Below are 27,325 nucleotides of genomic sequence, written 5' to 3'. Positions count from 1 at the left end.
TTGGCTCACTGCAACCTCCACCTCCAAGAGTTCAAGTGATTCTCCTGCCTCAGCTTCCCAAGTAGCTGGGATTACAGGCATGTGCCACCATGCCTGGCTATATTAATATTTATTTCTTTTTGTGAATATATTCTCACAATGTGTAGAAATTTAAATAAAATATCTTCTTTAATCTGGACCATATGTATGACCTCAAAGCTCTACACATAACTAATCTACACATAAGTAAAGGAAATTAGCACCAGGGAAATAAGTTACTTCAAATAATGTTCAAATAAGGGAATCAGCTTTTCTTCAGTTCCTACTGATGTTCCATAATACCCGTTTTAAAAATGTATGAAATGTTGTCTTTTCAACTACACACAACACTAACTTCTTAGTGAAAACCATGGAGCACATTAGAATTACGTTAGATAAATGAAGTTGGGTTATTTCCCAATTTCAAGAAGATTAAAATGGCATCTTTAATAATATAAAAAGAAAATCCCAAAACAGAAAAGAATCTTTAAATGTATAAAACTAACATGAACTGAAAACAGACATCCTATAAAATTAAACAATTAACTATGAAAAAAGACAGCTGAAACCTAACACCTACATTTGAAATCAAATGCATTTTCCAAACACAAATCAGCCATAATATTCAGAGATTCCAGCTGTAATCTTTTCTATGGTTATATCCACATCAACACCCAAATGACTTGTCAGCTCAGAGACCACACTACGCGATGCCAATAAAAAGTTGGCATCATAAAGAATTAAGAAAACCACCAAATATTTTCTGCTTGCTTTGGAAATAGGAGTTCAAATCAAATCTTTCCCATTCTTAAATATCCACTCCTGCCTTCTGGTAGCTAAGGTGGCCTTCAAAGACTCAACTGGACTCTACCAGTCTCTTTGCCCTCAACTCCCACTCAAGTGACTCTGACTTTCTGTACAGTAGCTAAATGAATTACCTGTGGCTGCCTTTTGCCTGACTGCTTCTGCAAATGCTTCTCTCTCCTCTAGAACACCTTTCCCCTCATCTCCCCACCAGGACCAATTCCACCTTGTACTTAATGAAAACAGAACCTATTCTGGGCAGCCTCCCCTAGCCGGAAATCTGGAGTGGCCAAGGGTCTAAGACACTCCTTTCTTTATGGTGCCAAAGCACTCTGTCATAGTATTTGTCATACCGTCTTAAATTTCCACCTCTCCTCAATAGATGTCAAGCTCTTTGAAGTCAGAATCTAAATCTATCTTTTGTATCTTCTAATTCTCAGGTCTAACAAAGTGCCTTATACATCACTGTAATACTGTTGATGAGATGAATGAATAAATGAGAAAGTTAAGCCAACACAATTTAAGAATATAGTAATCTGATTTTATATTAATACATTTTACCCTTAGAAAGTGGATAAGTCATAAAGAGAATGAACTTAGATTTTTTGTATTATATCACAAAGATTTCTAAATTTTATATTAAAAAGTAGTATATGAATTAGATGTTAATGGATTAAAAGATATTTAAGCTGCTGAGAGTAAGTCACATGATCCTACATGCTATTACAAAAAAAACTAACGCAAAAATAAATACATATTGATTTTAATCAATTCCTAGCTTTCATGCTTAAACAAATCTATGTCAAAAGTAACTATACATGTTTTTAACCATAAGTTTCACCAGTTGGATTAGAGAAGATCAGAATTAAAACAAATGTAGACCCTAAATGTTGTTTTTGAAAATTCATATAGATTAATGTTTATTTAGTGCTAATCAGTAAAAGGAAAATGAAAAGCAACACTGCTTCTAAATGTGAGGGAAACACCCTCTATTCCCCAATTCCAATGCTTTATACAATGACTGCAAAACACAAAAGCCTACAATGACATAATTCCTTCCCATAAATTTGAATGGTTAAGTCCCACACATTTTTCTAACTGAAACCTCAATATGCCATAATTTGTATAGCCAGGCAAAGTGACATCCTCAGTTCAAAAAACAGATCTCTATTTCCTATATTAGACACAGTCATTAGGTTATAATAAAAACTATGACCAAGTTGGAAATGGTATTCTAAGACCTTTGAGAATCCTTACCTAATCCTATTCGGTTTGGACTTGTTTCCCGGCTACATCCCTGGCTCCTGGGAATCTTGCTTCGCTTTTCTGAAGATGGTGTCACAGGTGGGCCTCGTGAGGAGCCCCCAGCAAGTCCACCATAACTACTTCCCAACAATTTTCCTGGAGAACTTGACCGGCTGCCGGCTAAAAGTGAAGCAAAATAACAATGAATAAAAGATATAAATGTAGAAATGAATTATGAAACTTTCAAAAGCCAGTTTTTACACATAAATTTGGATAAAATACGTAATTTTATATAAAAATAAATCTTCATTTGGTGGTGGTAGCAATTTTTTTTAAATGTAGGAACATAAAGACTATTGAATATCATAAAAGAATATACTTAGAAGAATTACTGGTAGAATTCTACAAAAATAACTACAAGATTTCTGATTCAAAACAGCAGGCTAAGTACCAACAATAGCCTCCTTGTTCCACAGTAAATACCTACAAATACCACAAGGTGTTTATTCTTGTTGTGTTTTTTTTTTGTATTCTGTAAGAGCTCATTATGTTAAAAATTTTAAATGTCATTGCTAGAAGAGCAGAAGTAGAACTATAACAATTTTCTTAAGCATTAGTTACAGAAAATGGATCCATGAAAAATCTATTCATCTGACAAATAATAGAAAAGGGGGTGGGGGATAAAATAACTAGAAATCTGGTAAATAAAAATCACAAAATAAGATAGTAGGACGTTCAAGTATATTAATCATAATAAATGTGGCTGGATTAAATTCATCGATTTAAAAAAGATTAAAACAAGCCTGGACTGCTGGCTTATGTCTGTAGTCCCAGCACTTTGGGAGGCCAAGGTGGGAGGATCACTTGAGCCCAGGAGTTTGAGACCAGTGTGGGCAACAAGAGGGAGACTCCATTTCTCCAAAAATTTAAAAAATTTGCCAGGCATGCTGGCATATGCCTGTAGTCCCAGCTACTAGGGAGACTGACGTGGGAGGATCACTTGAGCCCAGGAGGTCAAGGCTGAAGCAAGTCGTGATCACACCACTGCACTCCAGACTGGGCAATACAGAGCAAGACCCTATCTCTAAAAAAAAAAAGAAGAAAGAAAGAAAGAAAGAAAGAGAAAATGTAAAGTAAAAGAAAATGAAATTCAGCTGTCTGGTATTTCTAAGAGTCAAACAATACACCACAAACAAAAACAAATCAAATAAAACGCAGCATTTAAAAAGGACAAAGAAGGATATTTAATATTTATGAAAGAATAATTGTCCATGAAGATATAATAATCACAAACCTTTATGCTCCAAACAACATAGTTTTGAAATATAAAACTTCCTGCACTAAAGCCTTAAAAAAATAAAAAGAAATATAAAACTAAAAAATGATAAAAGTATAGGGAAAAATGGAAAAAGCCATACTTACCAAAAGACCTCATGGAAAGGCTAATAATTATTGAAAAACTATATACCTCATAGAAATTGACAGAGCAATGAAAATTGTGCCTGTGTGTGTATACATATGTATAAAAACACACACTTCCCACATGCAGATATATATCCCAACAAATAGAATACACATTCTTTTTACCTTTCCATACGTGAATATTAAAAAAAAAAAATTGTGTATTAAGCCTCAAAGCAAATCTCAAAAAAAATCTACAGAAGTAGAAATAACATGGACCATATTCTTTGAAAAGTATGCAATAAAACTGGAAATTAAAAACTAATAATATGACTGATAATTTTTATTAATAGTTAAGTAGCTAGATACATATATTACCATTGCTTGTGGGGCACAATTCTCACTCAGAGAAAACAACAAAATTTTAAGCATCATACCAACACATTCAAATGGCAGTCATTTGCATTGATAATCTCCCTAAGTAGAGTAGGCAATAAAATTCTAAAATGTCAAGTATACATTATTATGTAGTAGACTAGAATGACCCAGGGGAAGAAAGTATTTGAAGCAACAGTTAGCTATAAATTTATATGTGTGTTTATTTTAAATATATATTATTTAAAAATACATATTATATAAATCAAAACAACCATCATTCAACTGAACCACTTAGGTAAATATAAAAATTAATGGTTTATAATGATTTAACTACAAATTAAAGTGAAAAACCATTATAAAAACCAATAATATACACTACCATGAATAATTTGTCTCAGGACCAATTAATTTTACCCATAAAATTTGAGCTACTAATAAACTATTAAACTATGTATAAAGGGAAAAGAAATCCATTTCAAACTCTAGAATTTGAACACAAAGAAAAATGCAGAAAGATTAACTAAGCTTACAATAAAGACAGAAATTAATATTGTGCAAGGAACATGGGGTGAGGGAGAATGCAAAAAAAAAAAAAAAAAGGCAAGAGAAATGGCTTACCACCAGCAGGATTAGCAGATCTGGATCCTTGATTATGAGAGCAGACCAAAGGACAGGCAAAAAGTGGATTAAAAGACAATAACACAATACAGAAGGTCAGCATGCAACACAACACAAAGGTGTTTGTTCACAAATACATTAGCAAAATAGCTAATCCATTTCCTAGAATTTCTTCCTATTTTTGTACTTATGTTTATTTTATCTTTGTCATTCTACATTAGCATTTATTTTCAGGTCTGTTCATAAAATACTTTCAAACCTACAATATGCCAGACTCACATCTGTTCTCTTGCTTTAAGCAACCTGAGGAAAGTGACTGTAACTTACTCATCTGTGTATCACTACCATCTTCAAAACTGCTTACCACATAGTAAATGCTCAATAAACATCAATTAGCTGAAAGAAACTGCTGTTAGCTACTTCCACCTGACTGTCCTGACTTCCTATAAACCTCAAATATTTAAAATATGCCAATTATTAAGGACCTTAAATCTAATATTAATGAAGCCCACTTAGTATTAAATCAGAACTATGAATACTAGTATATCTACATTTGTGATACATATGCTTATATTTACCACTTATTAAAATAATTTTAAAATTATTTAACTTATATGCATAAGCTTAACATGTAGGCTTCATAACTGCCTAGTGTGGTCTCTCTTCCTGAGTATGATTTGGTAAGTAAAGTAAAACTGGGGAGTTTTAAAAGTGGAGCCCCAAGGCTAGGTACAGTATAAGACTGAAAAACCAAAGCTCTATTATCACCCTAACCACTAGTAGAGAAGGAACTGTAATCTTCACCACCTGCCAAGCAGAGGTAATGTATGCCATTCCTAAAACCTGCAATATGGAGAGAAAACTACAGCATTGACCCAGCTAGGCCAGGGAACCCTAAAGAGCCCAATGCTGATAAACAGCACTAGAAAGAAGCATGTAAAATACTGTTCAACCCTAAACCTCCACAGAGGGAAATAATACTGCACAATTAAAAGCTTTGATATTTTTTATTTGGCTTAATTTCATTATATCGACCTATATTCTGAGATTTGAATACTTTTTGTTGAGAATTCCTTTGCAGTGAAATTTGACCCATATGTACCCTTTTGTGCCTCCAGGCATCACTAGTGTTCAACAGAATAACCAGAGCCAGGAAGCTGTTCCCAAGATAGAAGCTTCTGGGCTACACCTGCACCCTGGATCTGAATGAAAATCCGGGTTAAGTTGTACAGTAAGCAGGGCATTCTTGGTCTTAATGGACTCTCAATGTACCCTCAAATCCATTCCTAGCCTTCTTTTCTAAACCTACTGAAGTAGACAGGTATCAAGAAGGCGCAACCTCAGCTAGGACAGGAGTCTGCTGACCTGACATTATGACTATAAAGCTTGCTTCCATTTACTGTGTATCACATGCTAGGCTCCTAATTCTCATTAAATCCTCCTGAAAGCCCCATGAGGGTAGGAATTGTTATCACTCAATTCACAGACAATGAAACAACAGCTCACAAAGGTTAAATGACTCGCCCAACATCACACTGTAGCCACAATGCAAACCCAGTTTTGTCTGATACTGAAGCCCGCGCTTGTAGTATACCATACTACACAATACAACCTAGCCACAGGGAGGTTCTGCAGCCTCACCAAAGGCAGCAATATAACTGACCTGCTTTCCTTGCAGAAGTGATATAACATGAGGACTACGGTTATCAAAGGGAAAAAAATTTAAATTCAGAAGTTGTTGAGCAAGGCATTCTCTATATTAAGAGAACTCCTAAGTTTGGTGCCGATGGAGCACTGTCCACCAAAGACAAATAGTTCCTTGGGCCACAAAAGAGGCAGACAAACATCGGCTAGTGAGTGCTGTGCTGTGGGATCACATGCAGCTCCTGGGGACAGGAAGACTCTTCCTACCCATGCTCACCTTGCCCAGGGGCACTCTGCTACCCAGCTCTGCTCAACATGCATAGAGAGGAAGCGGGGCCCCTCAAAGTTTATGTGTGGCTGGAAAGTGAGACACCAAGGGCGGATCTGAAGAGTGACCGGAATAAATTCATTCCAGCTGTGGCTGTTTTCATGGCTGAAGCTAACAAACCAACTGACTTCACATATACAGAGACGTGATCATGGAAGCAGGGCAGCTAGGCAAAGCAAGGGCCCACACGGCAGGAAGAGAGGTGCGGGCTGCAAATGTTAGAGCACAGAGTTAAAGGGGGAGAGCTTTTAATGGATTTACTTATTTACCACTGGAAAGAACATAGCATTAATAGTTTTCTGCCCAGGTTCTATTCTAAAATTACATCAGAAAGATTCCTTATCAATGCAAAAATGGGTCACAGAACAGGTAAGTTACAATTTGACAGGCTTCAAAGGAGGGACAAAAACTACATTTTAATGTTTAATGCTTAACAGTATAAAACGTAAGTCACCTGGAAAGGAGACAAATGTATGCCTGGAATGTTCCATTTTTTAAGCTTACCCAACAAACAGTAAGATTACTCACAGTAACTTCGAGCCACAAAAATGTGTTTTTCCCTCTTAAGTCAATACAAAGATTGTAAAATGTTCAACTGCAGAATGGGCTGTTGAATAAATCTGAGGTAAGCAACAGCATAAATTATGTTTCTTACGCTGGGACTGTGAAACCACTTTAGCGCGACTGCGGCCCCGGTTATCAGAAGGTGTAGAGGCGACGTTGGTGGCACTCCCAGAGCTTTGCCGTCTTGTGCGGATCCGACCTGGAGAACATAGCAAAAACAGTGTTTTCACAACATTTCTAGTAAGTGTCACCTACTCAAGAAAAAAACCCACACCCCGAAAGAGGGGCACTGACCGGCCAATGACATGGGGAGCAACAGCTTCTGTGAGCAGATCCTCCACACGAGGTCTGCCATGTCTCCCTGTGTGTGCACGCACACATGTGCATATGAGCTACACACAGCTGTTCTATGAACACAGGAGGAACTCCTGAGATGGCACCATGGACTTGCAGCTGTTTAGGTTTCAACTATTTTAGTATGTTATCTTTCAGGCAAGGAAGTGATATCCATTTGAGGATATTTCCCATAATTTTTTCCAGATTAAATTTTCTTTTTTGTCTATGAAGCTGACAAATTTCCAAAAACAGAAAATATTAGCTGTCACTGTAAAAAATGAAAAATTATAGAAAATAAGAGTAATGCAAAACAAAAAACAAAAAAACCCAAACAAAAAAGTCTACCTTCTGAACTCAGCCATCAAAAAGCTATAGCTCCCCAGTGAATAAATGTGCTTTTGACATGTAGCATTAAACTTCTATTTTTAAAGCATGTATGTAAGTTTCTAAGATAAAGAAAAGATAAAGCTAAAGTGATATAGCTGAAAAGAATCAATATTAGGAGTGCCTAGAGAAACGATGGCCTAAAGACAATTCGATACTGTAGGCAGTTACAGAAAAATTACGCCAATTATTGAACCATGAAGCCATAAAAATAAAAATGAATTCAGAAACACAAAATCACTGGTGATCAGACTAGTATGAATAGTGATTAAACTTTTTTTTTTAAAAGGACCGTTTTGGTTTCAAGAGAGCACAAAATGCACCCCCAGCCACAACTCAATGAGGATAGCACAAACCAATTCGAGCTCCCACTGGCTTGTTATATTGTTCAGAATCACCTCCACCCCCACAAGCGACAAAGCTTACAGAGAAGTAATGCAGAAAACAAATCCTAAAGCTTGAAAAACGTTCAAGAAAGGAAGACAAAGAGCAATGAAAGAAAGCTGGCATTTAAAAAATACTAAAATTAGTTAAGAATCAATGACTTCTAATAACAGTTTAAGAAAAAACTTGTTTACAAACTCTAAGAATCTATACAGAAGTGAAAAGCTATACCATTTACTAACAACTATGTATGAGTCAACTCAGAATCCTCACAGCATATAAAGTAATTACTCCCATTTAACAGGTGAGGTAACCAAGAAACAGGGAAATGAATTAATTTGTGCAACGTGACACTACTGGTCTAGATACTTGTGCCTGGCTGGCTGGCAAGTCTATGAGTGATGACCTTTGATTTTCCTAAGGAAGTCACCAAGCTAAATTAAGGCAGTCACAAAGGCAAAGTGAACATGAAAAAACAACCGAATTTAAATTCTTAATTTTATGATAAAATATTTAGGTCACAGAAAGATTTTTAAATGAACATTTATATTCATTCAGCTTAAAAAATAAAAATTCTCTTTGCTAACCCTCTACTTTTCCCCAACATTGGGTTACATGATCCTAAACCCAGTGTTCAGCATTCTCTTGTGTTTTTTTGGTAAATAAACGTTTTCACAACCAATATGTGGTTTTGTTTTACATATTTTAAAAGTTTTTAAATTGTAACACAGGGTATATATTTCCTAAAGCTTAACTGTTTTACTAACATTTTATTTGTAAAATTACTCATGTACAGATAAAGAACGGATACACATTATTTTCTCCATATGACTAACCAATGTTCAAATAAATTTACTTAACACTTTCCTTACTGATTAAAATGCCACCTTCACTCACTGTTTATTGAGAAGCACTTATGTGTGTCTGGGTTTCTCAGCCCAGTCTGTCCCACTAGTCAATGTGCCCATACCTATGCAACATCATAATACTGTGATTAGCTTTTTATTAATTAATTAATTTATTTATGAGGCGGTGTCTCTTTTTGTCATCAGGCTGGAGCGCAGTGGTGTGTGATTTCAGCTCACTGAAACCTCCACCTCCCAGGTTCAAGCAATTCTACTGCCTCAGCCTCCCAAGTAGCTGGGATTACAGGCGTGGGCCACCACACCTGGCTAATTTTTCTATTTTTAGTAGAGATGAGATTTGGTCATGTTGGCCAGGCTGGTCTCCAACTCCTGACTTCAAGTGATCTGCCCACCCTGGCCTCCGGAAGTGCTGGGATTAGAGGTGGAAAAAACTGCACTCGGCCTGTGATCAGCTTTTTTTAAAAAAGACAACTCGCTAAAGTGGCAGGACAAGTAAATTCACCTTTTCCTAAGCCCTTTGCTTTCTTCTATATGCATGCACAGACACAATAACAACACCTGTTGAAATGTTGGCTGGCATTATGTGAAATTCTGGGTTAAGGGGAAAAGCTTTATAATATTGGTCTTCTTATTATAATCTTATGTTTATTTAACTTTTTAAATATCTTTTGATAAAGTTTGATCATTTTTTTCAAAGGTCTTACTCTATTTTTATAGACTTATTCAGAGTTGCTTTACTTTTATTATATATATTTTATTAAGTTTTATTTTCTGTTCTTGGCAGATAAGAATGGGATCGTGATATTTTGATCTTAACGCACTAGAATCTGCTACACTTTTATTAATTCTACTAACTTGTACACAGATTTGGGGTTATCTAAATAGAATAAGATTCACAAATAACTCATTAACTTATTTCCCCCAATTCACTTTTACTTCTTTGCCTTTATTGTGCTGTCTTGGTCATGTAATACAATGCTAAATAGAAGCAGTGAGGTTGAGTACTGTTGACTCAAACAAGATTTTTAAAAAGAATTTCTGGGCCGGGCACGGTGGCTCAAGCCTGTAATCCCAGCACTTTGGGAGGCCGAGGCGGGTGGATCACGAGGTCAAGAGATCGAGACCATCCTGGTCAACATGGTGAAACCCCGTCTCTACCAAAAAGACAAAAAATTAGCTGGGCATGGTGGTGCGTGCCTGTAATCCCAGCTACTCAGGAGGCTGAGGCAGGAGAATTGCCTGAACCCAGGAGGCGGAGGTTGCGGTGAGCCGAGATCGCGCCATTACACTCCAGCCTGGGTAACATGAGTGAAACTCCGTCTAAAAAAAAAAAAAAAAGAATTTCTGAAACTTCATAGAAAGTATAATTTGCCAACAGGTTAAGAAAAGTCAGCCAGGCGCAGCGGCTCTTGCTTGCAATCCCAGCACTTTGGCAGGTCAAGATGAGCAGATCACCTGAGGTCCAGAGAGGTCAAGACTGGCCTGGACAACATGGCGAAACCCCATCTCTACTAAAAATACAAAAATAAGCAGGGCGTGGTGGTGCACACCTGTAATCTCAGCTACTCAGAAGGCTGAGACAGGACAATCTCTTGAACCTGGGAGGTGGAGGTTGCAGCGAGCTGAGATCACAGCACTGTGCTCCAGCCTGGGGAAAAGAGTGGAACTCCATCTCCAAAAAAAAAAAGAAGAAAGAAAGAAAAGAAAGAAAAGAAAGAAAAGAAAGAAAGAAAGAAAGAAAGAAAGAAAGAAAGAAAAAAGAAAATTCATTTCTGTGCCTAGTTGTTAAGAAGCTTTACTGTAAAGTTTTTGATGTTTTGTCTACATCTTTTGAGATAAGACGGGTTTTCTCCTGAAAGTAAACATTAAGCAATTTTAAAATATTGGGCCGGGTACAGTGGCTCATGGCTATAATTCCAGCACTTTGGGAGGCTGAGGTGGACAGATCCCTTGAAGACAGGAGTTCGAGACCAGCCTGGCTAACATGGTGAAACCCTGCCTCTACAAAAAATTCAAAAAATTAGTCAGGCATGGTGGCATAGACCTGTAATACCAGCTACTTGTAAGGCTGAGGCACAAGAATTACTTGAACCCAGGAGGCAAAGGTTGCAGTGAGCTGAGATCGTGCCATTGTACTCTAGCCTAGGTGACAGAGTGAGACTCTGTTTCAAAAAAAGAAAAATTAAACCTGGGCTAAACCTACATGGTCATGACATACACACCCACATACACAGTGTTTGTATTGTCCTCTGGTCGTACTAGCTCATAAAACCAGCAAGGAAAGTATTACCTCTTTACCTATTCTCTGAGTTTACGTAAGATTGGAATGACCTAATGTTTTCAATATTTTTTTGCACCTCTACTGATAAACTGACAATGCAATTATCCCGTGTTTGATACAACTTGTGTGTGGAACCATCTGAGCATGGCAGGAATTTGGGCGTATATCTTTTCCATTTTAATTAGGTTTATTTTGGCAGGGTGGGAATAGGGCAACAAACTTTTAGCTAGATTCAAATTGTTTAATGAGCAGTCTTAAAACTATTCACATTGCTTGTTTCTTTGAAAAACAGGTTTGGGTTTTCTTGAAACTTGTACAATCTGTTTTTGAATTGTTAACAAAGCTTTCATAGATTTATCCTATTACCTTAATTTTTAAAAAGTAATATTATTATTTTTGAGTTTTGCAGAGAGTAATTTATTTAGGCAGAGAGAAAGAAAAAGGTGAAAAAAATAGAAAAAGAGAAACCATAGCTTCCACGAGGTCATGGAAGGGGAAAATCATTATTATTTTCTGAGACAGAGTCTAGCTCTGCAGCCTAGGCTGGAGTGGAATGGTGCGATCATAGCTCACTGGTGTCTTACCTCCCAGGTTCAAGCTGTCCACCTTAGCCTTCCAGTAGCTAGGAGCAGCTGGGACTACAGGTGCACGTCACCACACCAAACTAATTTTTAAATTTTCTGTAGAGATGAGGTCTCACTATGTTGCCCAGGCTGCACCTGGCCTTACTATGATATGTTTAACTATGGATATTTTTTCTTTTTGTCTTACTTGGAATTAACTGGGTTTCTTCAATCTGTGCTTCAGTGCCTTTTTTTTTTTTTTTTTTTTNAGGCTGGAGTGCAGTGGTGGTGTGATCTCGGTTCATTGCAACCTCCACCTCCTGGGTTCAAGCAATTATTGTGCCTCAGCCTTCCAAGTAGCTGGGACTACAGGTGCAAGCCACCACGCCCAGCTAATTTTGGTATTATAAGTAGAAATGGGGTTTCACCGTGTTGGGCCAGGCTGGTCTCAAACTCCTGGCCTTAAGTGATCCACCCACCCTGGCCTCCCAAAGTGGTGAGATTACTGGCATGAGCTACCATGCCCGGCTTTAGTGTCTTTCAACAATTATGAAAAATTCCCAACCATCATATCTTCAAATATTGTCTCTGCCTCATTCTCCCTCTTCTTAAATTCCCATTAGACATATTAAATTTCTTTATCTTCCATGTAACTTAATAATTCTGTCATAGTCTCTAACTCTATACTATAGTCTGGATAATTTCTTCCTAGCTTTCTTAATTCATGAGTTCTCTTTTCAGTTACACTGATTCTACTGCTCAATTTACCCATGTAGTTTTTACTTTTTTCAGACAGGGTCTTGCTCTGTTGTCTAGACTGGAGTACAGTGGTCTCATCATGGCTCACTGCAGCCTCAACTTTCTGTGCTCAAGTGATCCTCCTGACCCAGTCCCACAAGTATCTGGGGTTACAGGAGTGTACCACCATGCTTGGCTAACTTTAAAATTTTTTTTTTTTTTTTTTTGGGTAGAGATAGGGGTCTCACTATAGCCTAGGCTCAACTACTAGGCTCAAGTGATCCTCCCGCCTCGGCCTCCAAAATTACTAAGATTATAGGTGTGAACCACTATGCCCAACGAGTTGTTTATTTTAATAATTTCTTATTTTCATTTTCATTTCTAGAAGTTCCAGTTGTTCTTTTTCAAAACCTGCTTGGTCATTCTTGATAGCTTCTTATTCCCTTTCTAAAATTTCACTTTATTTCTTTAACGGTTAAGACAATGAAATGATCATTTTTCTTGGAAATGTATGGGAATTCATTAAGACCTAGATTAAAGCTGAATTACTCCAAAGAGGATTCCTGATTTTGTTTGTGTCCTGTGGACACGAGTAATCTACAACCAATTTAAAATGATTTACCTATTTGAGTTTTTCAGACCACAAAGGTAACATAAATTCTGACCAGAAACCTGGATCAAGATTTTGGTTGCACATTCTCAAGGGAGGTTACTTTTCCCCTCTAACCAGTTACCAGAGATAAGATGGGCAAATTTCTCTGTTGTTCTTTTCAGTTTAATAAAGTTAATGTTTTTTGTTCGCCAGTGACAATGCAGGCCTTAGACGGGTTTGGGTGTCTGTCCTTTATGTCCTGCACAATCACCACATCAAATATGCCCAAGGACCCCAGGGTTTAGCCAAAAGCCTCAGGGTGACGGCCAGCATTGGCCCTCACATACCAGGGCTCCTGCCATGCTTAGGTTTGAAGCTGTGTGGATTCACTGCTTTTATTCTAGAAAAGTAATGTATTCTCAATTGGGAGGCTTATTCTGGCTCCTCGATTATACATATCCCTCAAAAAATGTGAATTTCTTATTTCTTTTAGACACTTTAGTTATTTTACATTTTGTAACAGATCCTTAAGTCCTTAAGGGTACATTCTGTTTTAATTTTTTTTTGCTCTGCTGCCTCTCACTCATAATAGATGTAACTCAGAGTATGAACTCTTATTTCACTAATTTCCATCTAATTTCCATCTGCAAGAACCCTAAGGAATTAGAGAGCAGTTTCCTCTGTAGGAGTTTAATGTTTGTTCCTGGCAGGAAACCTTGGGGGCTATAAACACAAAGTACTTTAATTTATTAGCTTATAGTTTTCCAAATACCACAGGTGACGTAAATTTAAGACCACAACTTGTGTGAGTATAGAGCTTAGTTACAAATCATGAGGGAAGATTAGGGTTTTTTTTTTCCCCTCTGTCTAAGGCAGTCAAGACAGACATCGTGTCAACTTGAAGATAAAGAGGGTTTTTTTTCTTTTTTTTGTTTTGTTTTTCTTACTTGTCTACTTTGTCATGGATTTATAGCCTTTGTCAATGCTAGCTTAATGCCAACTGTCAACTTTCACCTTGGGCGAGCTCAAGGTCTTGTGATCTGTGTGGCTAGTTATTCACATCCATAACTAAGCCCTCGGAGACAGCCTTAAAAATCAGTACAAGCTTGTCACTCCAGTCTGTGATCCTCTTGTCGGTTTTGGACATTTCCTTACATCTTTGGGAACACAGCTATGCAGCTTAAAGGGACTCAGTTGTGTTAAACTCAAGTATATATCTTATAGGAAGAGATGTCTTTTGTTTTGTTTTGTTTTCAGTCTATTTATTTGGCAATATTATTATGAGTACCTGTGTATGCTTTTAAAAGATGATTTTAAATGTGCAGGGGTAATTTGGGAGAAAAGTCTCAATAAATGCAACAAGCAGGCTGGGTGCAGTGGCTCATGCTTGTAATCCCAGCACTTTGGGAGGCCGAGGCAGGAGGATCACTTGAGTCCAGGAGTTCAAGACCACCCTGGGCAACATGGCGAAACCCCATCTCTACAAAAAAATACAAAAAATTAGCAGGGCATGGTGTTGCACACCTGTAGTCCCAGCTACTCGGAAAGCAGAGGTGGGAATATCATTTGAGCCTAGGAAGTCAAGGCTGCAGTGGGCCATGATCGTGCCACTGTACTCTATTCTGGATGATGAGACCCTATCTCAAAATACAAATAAATAAAAATAAAGCAACAAACAGTAAAAAATATGCTTTAGTTCTGGATTATAATCTATTAAGTGACAGACAAGTAGATCAATGTGAAAGAAGAAAAAAATAGCACAAATAGCAGGAAAAGAAAAAAAAAAGAGGTAAAGAACAGTACAACAAAAAGAATTTTGGAGGGAGGATGAACAAGAGATGCACCAACAAACAAACTTAACCAGAGCAAAGGCAGACCCAGAGGCAAACAAAGACTTGTAAGCGGAGCGCAGTCTTTGACTTTCATCGAATAAAGATGACTCATCTCACGACTTTTTAATCCTGCTCCTAAGGATCCTTTTTCACTCACATTGCCATTCCTTCTAAAAAAGACTCCAAAACGAGAAACTCAGCCTGTGCACCAAGTATAGTTTGTAGGCACGGTTTCCCTATCTCCTTGTTAGGCAGCTGAGAAACCACTACTTCATGTCACTAGGGTTTTTCTGTTTCCTACATGTTTCAAATTTTTCAGCAAATTCCCAAATTAAAGATTGTAAAATTAAAAGGTCTTCAAAGCAAATCTCCATTCTTATCACACTGTGACATTTTGGCATACATTTCATTGCTTGGGGGCATAATTAAACCAGTCTTCACTCATACACTGGCATCTTTCATAGAACCAAACTGAAGAACTTGATCATTTCTAAATTTCGCTACCTAGAACTATCGTCCCCAAAAGAATAACTTCCTGCTAGGCATGGTGGCTTATACCTGTAATCCCAGCAGTTTGGGAGGCTGAGGCAGGAAGATGACTTAAGCCCAGGAGATCACACTACGCAACATAGAGAGACCCCCATCTCCACAAAAAATGAAAAACTTAGCCAGGCAGGTGTGGTGGTGCATGCCTACAGTCCCAGTTATTACTCTGACAGGCAGGGTGTGGAGCCGAGGCAGGAGAATCACTTGAGCCTGGCAGGTCAAAGGTACAGTGAGCTGTGATAGTGCCACTGCACTCCAGAGCCTGGGTGACAGGTGAGTCTCTGTCTTTATAAAAAAAGACTAATTTAAAAGAAGCTTAACACTCTTTTACTTCTATACATAGACATACAGACTTTTCCCATCGTGTAAAAAGGCCAAGTACCTAAAATTCACAGGTCTTGGATAATTTTTTGTCTTATTTCCCAGTAAAACTGTACTAAAATCTAAGTTCTTTTTCCTGAAGAGAAGACAAGGCTATATAGTTTTTATTTATTATGTAATCTTAATTAAAATCGCCAAAAGTTGATATGGCCTTTGACTACATCTTAATAAACATGATTATTCCCCCGAACAAACAATGGTTGTCAGTCCTAGAGGCCATTCAAGCACTGCAACTTTTCATTTAAAGTTATTTATTTTGGGAAAAAATATGAATGCTTTTCCCAAGCATACTAGCTTTTTAAAAAAGTACGAGAATGCATTCATTTACCATATGACATCTAATCATAAACTTTCTCATGTGCAACATAAAAGACACTGTTTCCCTCATAAGAATCTCCAAAATTACTGAGACATAACATACTAAAGATTACCTAGAAATAAACTTTCATCTAAAAGTTTAGTTTTTAGTTCTTTACAAAAAGTATTTTTCTAATTAGTCATAAATGTTAGGATTCCTTGAGGTGTACAATAAATAACTCCTAAGGAATATGCATTTTTCTCGTTTACTATAGTAATAAAATTGCCAGTAAACTCGAACATACTGCCTAAATTTTTCTTTTCTTTTTTTTTTTTTTTTTTTTTTTTTTTTTTTTTTTTTTTTTTTTTGAGATGGAGTCTTGCTCTGTTTCCTAGCTGGAGTGCGGTGGTGGCGCGATCTCCACTCACTGCAACCTCTGCCTCCTGGGCTCAAGCAATTCTCCTGTCTCGGCCTTTTGAGTAGCTGAGACTACAGGCACACGCCACCATATCCGGCTAATTTTTGTATTCTTAGTAGAAATGGGGTTTCACCATGTTGGTCAGGCTGGTCTCAAACTCCTGACCTCAAGTGACCCACCCGCCTCATCCTCCCAAAGTGCTAGGATTACAGGCGTGAGTCACTGAACCCACCCTCTAAATTTTTAATTTAGAGCATATAACTGTTTTAAAATCTTCTTGTCTCAGAAGCTAGATTATAAAATATTTAAGAGACTTATTAATAAATTTTTTAAAGGCCCATAATAGTTCCCAAAATGCAGGTGGAAAACTCATATTGAAAAGGTACCAGGTGACATCTTCTTCCGACTTTACCTAACAAACCACTGCAGCTTTTCTAAACAGCACCGGCTCTTGGAGTCTCACTGCTGAAACCAGCAGAACAGCCTAGAAGCGTTCAAACTCACAGGTTTCCCCAGGCTTTGACTAGCCAGTGTTGCCACAGCCTGGGCAGTGCCAGTACACAAACACGGACACTCCCTATGCTCCTTCTGCAAGGGTCTCTATTGTCAGGGCCTGAGTCCTCCATAAAAACAATTTCTCCCAGCAGGAGGAAAACCAGAGAGTTAGTCTCCTGAACAATAACTTAGAGGGCAATTCTGACCTTACTCAGGACTGTGGAACTGATGGGGGAAAAAAAAAGTTAAAAAGTTCTAGGGCTGGGTGGAATAACAGGCTGATTTCAATTCTGTTATATAGGCATAGAAATCAGGGCATTTTGGAAAAACATATAATTTCCCATGTAATGTCTTTGCTTCCCATTCATCTACATTATTCTCTTCTACTCCCCTCCTCCCTTCCCAGCAAGGCTGAGAAAGCACTTGGGATTGTTTCTCTGGGGAGGAGAAATATAAAATTACTCCTGTCAGCTTAAGAAATGAAAAAAATTATCAACCAGCTTCTCAGTCACACCAGTCTCTGCCTTCTGCTATCAGCCATGACATCCTCATCATGACAGAGATTTCTTGTCCATATTTTCATTTTGGAAACTTTTTGTTTTACAAACTTGTCCGACCCTAAGAACCACCAATGAGGCTTATTAGAAATTCAGATTCTCTGGTTCATTCCAAACTTAATCAGCGTCTTCAGGGGGAAGGACCTAAGACTATTTTTTCAGTATCTAGATAATTCTCACGATGCAATAAATCTAAGAAACACTGATCTTGGGACCATGTTCATCTTAAAAAAATAAATCCATTCTCAACTTTCCTTTACGAGACCCTTAGAAAGCAGCATATGGATTAAAAGAACTGAGCTGCACATATCAAGCTAAACCCAGCCAACTTTGCATGCTGGTCCTTTAGGGCAACAAAATAATACATGAAAATGAACTAGTTGTTCTCAATTGTTAAGTAATTATCCTGAGGGTTGGTGGGTCCAAGCCTCTATTTAGGCAGAGAAGGTTCATCTAAATTTCAATTACTTAAAGCATTATCATGTGTTCTACCTAGCAAAGGAATGATATCGTCTTATACGCAGTTATCAAAGACCTGAACAGACTAAAACAACTATGTCTAAAATTCAAAAGGTAATACAAAAACATAAAGAGCTTCTTTTTAAATTTTTATTTATTTTTTTCCTTTTTTCCTCCTCCTCCTCCTCCTCCTCAAAGAGCTTCTTGAGAATGACATAAAAAAGAAAATAAAATGGATTTAAATATGCCTATTTCTTTGACCACTGCAACATCCTCGGTGTGTAGTACAGAACATGGCACATGGAAGGCATTTAATACATGGTTGACAAGGGGATGAATGAGAGTAAATGAAGGAATGAGACGTGTCAGTGAGACAAACAAAAAATAGCATGGTATAAGTCAGTAGTGCCTTCAGAGGAGAGAAAAATATTGTTTTTATTTCTTTAATTTACCTGTTAGAAAACGTTTACCAGCCTTTAGTCTGAATAATTGACATTGAAATTTACTTTCAAAACAGGAAAGGCAAATCCTGAGAGGCCCACAAAAACACAAAAGGAAGGAAACGAAAGCGAAGGCAGTGCTTCAGGACTAATAAAACCCCAGACAGGCAGTCCATGAGGACAGCAGCACACAGTGTGACATGGATGCTCCTCTCCAGAGTGTGGACTCGGCATTAAAAACCACGCACAGCATACTTCAGTGCCAAAATACACAAGAACAAAGACTGAACAAGAAAGGGAAGGAGAACTCAGGTACAGGGAGGGCAAAAACCCAATGGAGACAGAATGAAAAGAGAGGAGGAGAAACAGCGTGCAACATCTCATGCAGGGACCTTGGTGAGGACATGTGGGTACTGGGCAACACTCGGTGAGAACAGAGGACCAGAGAAAGTGAGACACACCTCAATCACAGAAACAAACCGCTTACCCTCCGCTTTAGTGGTAGTACCATCTTTAAGCAAATTAAAAAACAAGGGAAGGGATAACAGGGAACAGTTAGTAACATTCAAAAAATTAAAAAGCCGAATGTTATTAGCTACTAAAAAAGCAAAAGTACAATTTAAAACAAAATTAAAAGAGAAACAAGTTCAACAGCAAAGCAGAGTCTGAAGCAAGTAAGTGTGCCGTGTATTGAAATTAGCTCAACATAGCATAATGTTTTTTTGCCTTTGGAAAATGAAACACAGAAGGGCAACCCAGGGTAGTGCCACAGTTGAAAGAAAGATTTTTGTTTTAGCCAACTCTCATCTTCTTAAGAGTTCCTTTTGCTTGGAGGAAAAATACCAGCAGAAGAGGGCGGAGAGGAGGGATTAGAAACTAAAATACTAAAGAGTCACCTAAAGGGCAGAGGCAAGTAAGAAGCTCAGAGAAGCTTGCTCTAGCAATGCCTATCCCAACTACACGTCCAGCAGCAAAAGCTGTCGAGCATGGTACCTGAGTCCAGGCCTATGTACTCCATGTCTTCCCTCATGTGTCTGGACTCTAGAAGTTTGGAAAAGGATCATCAGCTTTAAAGCTCCACTTTTGCAAAGATGTCATGTGTCAACCTAAGCAGCAATTGTAACAAATTCTCACTAGGATTGTGTTATATTTCAATTTTTTCGTGTTTTTGTTTTGGGACACAATAAGGAAAGTTGAGGTAGAATTCTCAGGAAACAGAATTTGAATACTCCAGTCTTGTTCTTTGATGAGGTTAATACTGGATTGAAAACTTATCATCAGTGCTTTTGAAGGGTCAGCTCTGTATTATCATACCAAAAGACAAGAGGGCTTTTATTAGCACTGGGGGAAGTCTATACCATCCATTTTAAACACTCCAAATACAGACAGAAAAACACAGATACTAAGTACTCTAAAGGCTGTTTACTCACTTTTTCCAGCAATGAAACAAATATTAATTACAAATACTAAAGGTGGATCTTATATGCTAAAGAACAGGTAAGTACTGAAAAACTAAATTAAAAGAACCAATTCAGCATAGGAGGTAAGAGCTGTTACTTCTCCTCTGCTCAATGGTTACTACGCTCCTATATAATGTTGCAATAGTTAAAACAATTTAAAAAGAGAGTTCTTAATGAGTTTCTTCTCACTTATTATGTGTGTATGAGTATTTCCGCAGAAAAAACAAGACTGAGCAAATGTTCCAGAACACCAATCTTTCAAATTAATAATGTTCCTATCACAATCACACCTTCTTCTACTTTACAGGACAATCATTTATAAAGAATCTTTATATAATTTCATTTAGTCTCATATATGAGTTAGGTGGCTATTATTGCAAGTAATTTATAGGTCTGGGAAATAGACTTACAGATTCCATGGCCTGCTCCAGGTCACACAGCTAATAAATGGGAGACCCTAAAATCTTCCCTGGGTGCTATATGCTCACTGTGCTTCCAATGTTCAAAACATTTTCGGAATATTAGTTTTAGAACTGACTGGAATTTGTTTGAAAGTTACATGAGTAACTCTATCTCAATATTTCAGAAACTTTAAATTTTATTCATTTCCTTAAAATCTAAAGTAGAACCAATCCAGCTAAGTCCCTAGATTTCGGCTTTGAATGACCTGGCTCTTACAAAAATAAAACAAAATAAACAATCAGCCTGACAAACAGTATGTGTTAAGCATCTGCTGAAAAATAGGAGTAACTGATCTATCACTATGTCATATATTACAAGTTTTGAAAGTAATTTTTAAAAACCTCTTTCGGGCAATCATCAGAGTAAGGGCATGCTCCTCCCAAGGTGACACATGGAAGGACGACACTCTTTTGTACAGACATGGTTATGCTGATTCATGAGCTCATCACATTCCTTCAGATTCCTCCTGGCATTCCCACGACCCAGTCCTACCCCTGCCAACTCTGATTATATTCTCAAATTGAGAAACACCTAATTACAATGACTACCTTTGGTGAATCCCTCACTGAACCTGCTGGCTCTGCTCCCACCAGTGCCAGAGCGGTAAAAACTTAGCTTTGGCAATATGGGAGGTGGCTGGGCTTGCCATGGAGGAGGAGGAAGAGAGTTGAGGAAAGGATGTGCTCAGTCCTGCACACTCTCCAAGCACGAGTGTACTGTGTACTCACTCATCACTAGAACAAATGACACTCCAGAGAAAGGGACACTCAACAAAGGTGGCTGGCTAATCAGCAGCAAGTGCACAAAGCTACTTAGATTTAAATAGAAGCCCTGCAACCGTGAGACTTGCCTCAGTCATGGGTTTTTGTACTTTGCTAGGAGGTAAGAGTCATCTCTCACATAGCAGAGCAGGAGGGAAAGGGTGACGGGTATGGTTACCTAAGGATGCATATGACCCTGGAGGCAAAGCCGCAGCGGAGCTGAAAGGCGTTGTTCCCGAAGACGAGGAGACTTTGGATTTGGCACTGGCTGCTGCGTTCACATCAATGTCACTTCGAGATCGCTGAAGGGACCCAGTCGTTGACACAGATTTGGTACTAACTGTAGAACCTTTAGTGATAAAAGAGGAAATATGAATAAGGACTACATAGAATTTTAAAAACACATTGCTAAAATTTGATGTTGTTTTGCTTTCCTGAAAACAAATACCAAGTTTTAACAAATGTTGGAGCATAAAAAACTGACCAACAATTTCTCCTGGTCCCTGAAGAGAGTTCAGGCAATGCCAACGGAAACCAAACGTGACCTCAGCTGTAACGTTATCGATTACATTTGTTTTCCTGTAATTGAAGACTATAAACCCCAAAGAAAAAAATGGACCATGTTTCTGGTTACTACGAAGAAGTGAAATAAGAAAAACAATGCTCACATCTTGCGTGTTTCCTTACGAAAAGACGTCACTGTGCCACGCTCTCTGGGCCCTCCTCTTTCTGGAACATACCACCCTCCCACCACTAACCATCACCCTGCTGCTGCTGCTGCTGCTCAAAACGCCACAAGATGTCTTCACTGTCTCATCAAGAGATCAGAGACAGGAGGTGCACCGTTAGTGGCAGTGTCAACATGCAGGGGAGGTGGGAAGAAAAGGTCACAGAGCTTCACTCCTAAGTCACCCTGTCAAATGTTGTCCTCAGCAGCGAGTGGCCCTGACAAAGCAGAGTCTGCCCTGCTGGATAGGGCAGGGCAGAGCAGGCTAGTTTCAAGCCCGGGAAGGAACTGAGGGCAGGCCGCCAGCCTCCCGCGCCCAGGCAGACTCTCACAGCTGCACGCAGTCCACCAGAGCCGATAACAGGCCTTCTCCGTGGCTGTAAGTCTCACCTCTAGACGTGGTACTTCCAGTAGGACTTCTTTTGGCAGACAGCGGCCGACTGAAAATAAAGACGTATACTGTTTATTACGTGCACTTTATCTGAACTAATACAAACTACAACGGGAGATTATTACAATGAAGAATTATTTCAGGGTTTTCGGAATTTTTTTGGGCAATGTGAACCACAACATTATAAACTCCCTGATTCCCAACAAAGCTTTAAGCAATATATTTTGGACTGCCTTTCAGACAGAGTGAAACAGTAACTCCAGACAGAAATTAGAAACACAGAGTGAAGACGATAATATATTAAATCCCAGAGTTTGAATGTCCTCCGTTTCCAAACTTGTCTCCAGGCTCACACTTACACCCTCTGAGAAGACTCTCTGAAGCACTGGTGTGTCTAGTTCATACTATTCTATAATTCACAAAACTTTATTCTAGGACTGCCATATGAATTTAACTGAAAACCAGTATGACAGAGAACAAAGCCACCTATTTCTAACCACTCCATCACTCCCTGGTGGTACCTCACTTTGCACCAGGATCCACCTGAAGTAAGGGGGCATGATAACAGGCACACATGTAAAAACATAGCTAGAATTTGTGTTTTCATGCAACAAACCTTTAAATACAAATTCTCACACCAATGACAAGCAAAGCTGAGTCCCTTACTTTAGACTCTCTTGAGAGCTGGAAGACGAGCGGTCAGACTGAGGCAGAGACACGATGCTGTCTGAGTTCTTCAGGTGGGACTGCAGGGCTTTCTGGTAGGAGGACTCCAAGGTGTGGTATAAGTGCTCTGCTTCTCTGCTGAAGTGACTGTGGAAACCCCAGTAACATCTAGAGGAAACACACAAAATCCCGTCTCATCCAAGGATCCTAGCAGGTCTTTCGCTGAACTCTGGAGTACACCACAGAAGATTTTCAAGGACTGGAAGCCTCGGTTTAGCTGCTGATAGTAGCACCATGGTGTAAGGAGAGGGTGAGCAAAGGAGGCCTGGTACGAATCCTGGCCTCACAACTTTACTGGCTTACAGACAGTGGGCAAGTCACTTACCCCCTCTCAACCTCAGCCTCATTTATAACATGGGAATTACAGAGCCTAACTTGCAAAATCGGGGAATCTTAGGGAAGGTGGAGCTAAACATCTAGGACTACACTGAGAACACAGGACAGGCTCATTAAAATGGCAGCTATTATAAACACAATTTCACATCTCTTAATATAAGGTATTTAAAACTGCCTTAGGTAACATGTACACAAGAAAAATTTTAAAATGTCCAGAGCTACTTGAAATCGTTATCACATTATGATTAAAGACCAAGAAAAAATGGGCCAGGGGTGGGGAGGGTCCAATACGAAGATAAAAACAGCATAAATAGATCATTAACGAATCCATTCATAATAGTTTTTAGCAACGATTATGTCACTTATTTTGTTAGAAACTAGCCAAGAAAAAATTGTCACAAACACTTCAGAGTTAGAATAAGCTCAGAAACAAGTGAAATATAATTTAACTGTGAAGGCGGCCAAAGAGCAGTAAGTACTAGATCAGGATGTGTTAATGCAGCTGAGTAAACCATAACATTATAGGCTAAAACAATTAGATTTTAGCATGTATCAGTTAGGAGAGTTGGTCAACTATGAGAAAACTTAAAACAAATCACAGATGCAAAATTGGCAGTAGTTATCTGTGTACTGCACAAGAACGTCTTACTATCAAACATCTGGTATTTACAGTCACAGTGGCAAAATTATTCCTAAGGAGGTAACAAATACAGAGGCCATGGCCACATGATTGGAGAAAACTCAGTCCTAATGGCACAAATACCTCACTTGTGAGGCAGAAATAGCAAGTGATCACTGTGACAATCCCAAGCATTAGGTCAATCCAACTCCCCTTAATATGATTCACACCAAGGCACCATCAGATGCTTGCAAAGAAGTGAGTGCAGGGAGCGAATTCCCTGTGACCACGGTTTGTCATGGTAAAGCATTAAAGCAGCTTTGGATCACAACATGGCTTAATGAGTAAAAGAATACATTGAGCATGCATGTAAGTGCCTTCCAGATCTGTGTGACAATTTGTGATGAATGTAAAAATAAGCATTCTTTTGTCTCCCTCAGTCCTATTTACAAGGTTGAGTGATGTTATAAAAAAAAAAAAAAAAAAGAGGGAAATATTCCAAAATGGCCTTTTGGGGGTCATGTTTAAAAGTCATGGTTAACAAGCATGTTCAAGTAACTTAACAAGATTTTAATAAGACGATCCACACAATTCATGTGAAATACAGAAGAAGTTAATTTAAAAAGTGTCGTGCAATAAAAACTTACTTTCTGGCTTCTATTCTTGCTTCGGAATCAGCATCGTGTATTCCTTTCTTTATTGTTTCCGCTAATACTGATATGTGTCTAGATATTTAGAAAAGAAAGCAGTAACAATCATAAATGTATGGTTTACTGCAGATGAAACCAGGTGGGAGGAATAATTTCAAAACGGCAACAGAGAACTTAGAGCCTCTGTGCCAAGGCTGTCAATTCACATGTGGCTGGGCAAAGCAGAGCACTCCCACAGTCCTTTAATTTCCAACCCTGCCCCAACACCCTCGCTCCACTCCAACCCACCCACACCTAAGGACTTTGATAACCCTATTCTCTTGTGGGATTTCTTTTTTTAAATAAAACCTGATTTTTTAAAGTCCGCACTTATAGCTCAATCTTTTATGAACCCAAACAACAAAATCTTGTGTTTTTCACAACAGAGCTAGTTTCCATGGAACTTGTGAGATAATCACTGTATTATTAAATAGGCTGCCTGCACCAAATACAGAGGGAGAAATAGAAAACTTTCAAGTGAGTGAAATTCCTTTAAGGACCTAAGAGTTACAACTTACCTACTAAGAGCAACTTTAAACAGTTACCTCATGGGAACTGATGGTAATGTCAAGGAGCAGGGCCAGAGACAGTAAGATTTTACACTGGCTTTGTAGCTGTCAGAATGCACATGGACACACATTTCAATCAATGAAATGCACTAAAAGCATCTGTGAATATTACGTGGCTAACATCAGTAAAACAACAGATGCAGTCATGAAAATAAATGTATATATTCCTTCATTCTTATAGAAGCAAGCTGGACCACTCACCAAAGCATTCACTCTCAAGACTCAGTTCAGAGGGAAAAAATTGTTTCAAATCACATGCTCACCGTTCTAGTGAATGTGTCTGCCATTCTTGTAAAAGCAAATCTAAAAATTCAAAACAGCGCCTAAAAAGTATTAAGAAATACGTAATTTATCAATATATACGTTAGTAAAATGAAACATTTTTCTTAAGTGACCCAATAAATTTCTTTTGATTTTTATGATTAGAAAAACAGAACATAAAGAATGAATCAGAACTGACTGAAAACCAAAGCAAATGGAAGTAATTAAGCACCTACTGCTGCCACAGGGGCACAGAGACAAGACCCAAGAGTTTCTTGCCAATCAGAAGCTTGCGCTTCATGGCAACATCACTAAAAGGACTTATCGCTATCATTTGTTTTTATACTATCCTAAGTAATATGTTAATATAGAATGTACACACACAGAGAAGATCAACTAACATGACAGAATTGGGTCTTAGCATTAATTTCAGAGAATGCTTTGCCCAAAGAAAGTAAAAAGTACCTTGAAAAACTAAGTGCTCTGCATATTTTCATGCTAAAGAGACACTAGGTAGTGCTTAAAATGGATTTTCTCCAATTACTTTGCCTTCCGCCAACCAACCGTTCAGCATCCTTCTTTAAGCCTTTTCACTTTTATGATTTTTCTTCATCTGATTTGTGCACAAAAACAATTTAGATTACATCAACACTTCAGGTTCTACCTCTACAAAATTTTCTTTTTCTGGCTGGGCATAGTGGCTCACGCCTGTAAAATCCCAGCACTTTAGGAGGCCAAGGCGGGTGGAACACCTGAGGTCAGGAGTTCAAGACCAGCCTGGCCAACATAGCAAAAACTCATCTCTACCACAAATACAAAAATTAGCTGGGCATGGCGGCAAGCACCTGTAATCCCAGCTACTCAGGAGGCTGAGGCAGGAGAATCACTTGAACTCGGGAGGCAGAGGTTATAGTGAGCCAAGATCATGCCACTGCACTCCAGCCTGGGCGACAGAGACTCTGTTTCAAAAATAAATAAATAAAATCTTATTTTTCCTAAGTCTAGCATTTCTATTTTTGCATGAGTAATCCCAATAGTCCTAGGAATCTATTCAAGAACACATAAATCAGAAGTAAAATCTTTATCTAAAGGAATGACCAGACTTTCTTTCCTACAATCCTCCCAATTCACCACTTATAATCCATGCACAATCCCTCAAAAAATCAAAGCTAGGAGCAGTGGCTCACGCCTGTAATCCCAGCACTTTGGGAGGGCAAGGCAGGAGTATCGTTTGAAGCCAAGCATTCGAGACCAGCCTAGGCAACAAAGCGAGAGATTGTGTGTACAAAAAAAAATTTTTTTAATTAGCTGGGTGCAGTGGCAAGCACTAACAAAGTCCTAGCTATTCCGGAAGCTGAGGTGGGTAGATTGCTTGAACCCAGGAGTTAGAGCCTGCAGCGAGCTATGACTGCACCACTACACTCCAGTTTAGGCAACCAAGTCAGACCCTGTCTCAAAAATAAATAAATAAAAATAATTATTTACTAACCATTTACCCTATGCTAGATGCTAGAGATCCAATGATAGCCAAGACACAGCCCAGAGAACAAGAGAGACAAGAAACAAGCTACATTGCCAGGAATGCAAGGGCTCCAAGCAGCTCACAGGAGAGCCACGCAGCTTGGTCCCAGGGCTGGCAGTGGTGGGGCTGGAGTGGTGGAGCAAGTCTTTTCAAAGGAAAAGGCATCAACTACACACACCCCCATTTCTCACCACTACCTTCCCCATTACTGCCCCAATCTAGACCATGTTGA

At 38.6% G+C, this 27,325-nt stretch overlaps 1 protein-coding gene across 25 annotated transcripts in view; it reads right to left on the bottom strand.

Moving 5' to 3' along the window:
* The window catches only part of CLASP1 (cytoplasmic linker associated protein 1), a 291,806-nt gene that overhangs the window by 79,919 nt on the left and 184,562 nt on the right, over window positions 1–27,325 (bottom strand). For 12 of the 25 annotated variants that reach the window (XM_037734054.1, XM_037734059.1, XM_037734061.1 and 9 more), the window contains exons 15-24: window positions 25,574–25,633; window positions 24,700–24,777; window positions 23,038–23,205; window positions 22,371–22,420; window positions 21,432–21,602; window positions 19,564–19,611; window positions 19,058–19,081; window positions 7,092–7,199; window positions 4,465–4,491; window positions 2,080–2,247 (exon numbers count right to left, since the gene is read on the bottom strand). In XM_037734054.1, the coding sequence (XP_037589982.1) occupies window positions 2,080–2,247; window positions 4,465–4,491; window positions 7,092–7,199; window positions 19,058–19,081; window positions 19,564–19,611; window positions 21,432–21,602; window positions 22,371–22,420; window positions 23,038–23,205; window positions 24,700–24,777; window positions 25,574–25,633 (902 nt within the window). The remainder of the gene's footprint in view (window positions 1–2,079; window positions 2,248–4,464; window positions 4,492–7,091; window positions 7,200–19,057; window positions 19,082–19,563; window positions 19,612–21,431; window positions 21,603–22,370; window positions 22,421–23,037; window positions 23,206–24,699; window positions 24,778–25,573; window positions 25,634–27,325) is intronic. The other 13 variants (XM_037734065.1, XM_017516067.2, XM_017516072.2 and 10 more) reach the window with 5 other exon arrangements.

The sequence above is a fragment of the Cebus imitator genome, unplaced genomic scaffold, assembly GCF_001604975.1.
Source record: "Cebus imitator isolate Cc_AM_T3 unplaced genomic scaffold, Cebus_imitator-1.0 Scaffold572, whole genome shotgun sequence".
Taxonomy (NCBI): Eukaryota; Metazoa; Chordata; class Mammalia; order Primates; family Cebidae; genus Cebus; species Cebus imitator.
The sequence above is the reverse complement of the archived record's forward strand: the minus strand, read 5'-3'. Positions and strand labels throughout refer to the sequence as shown.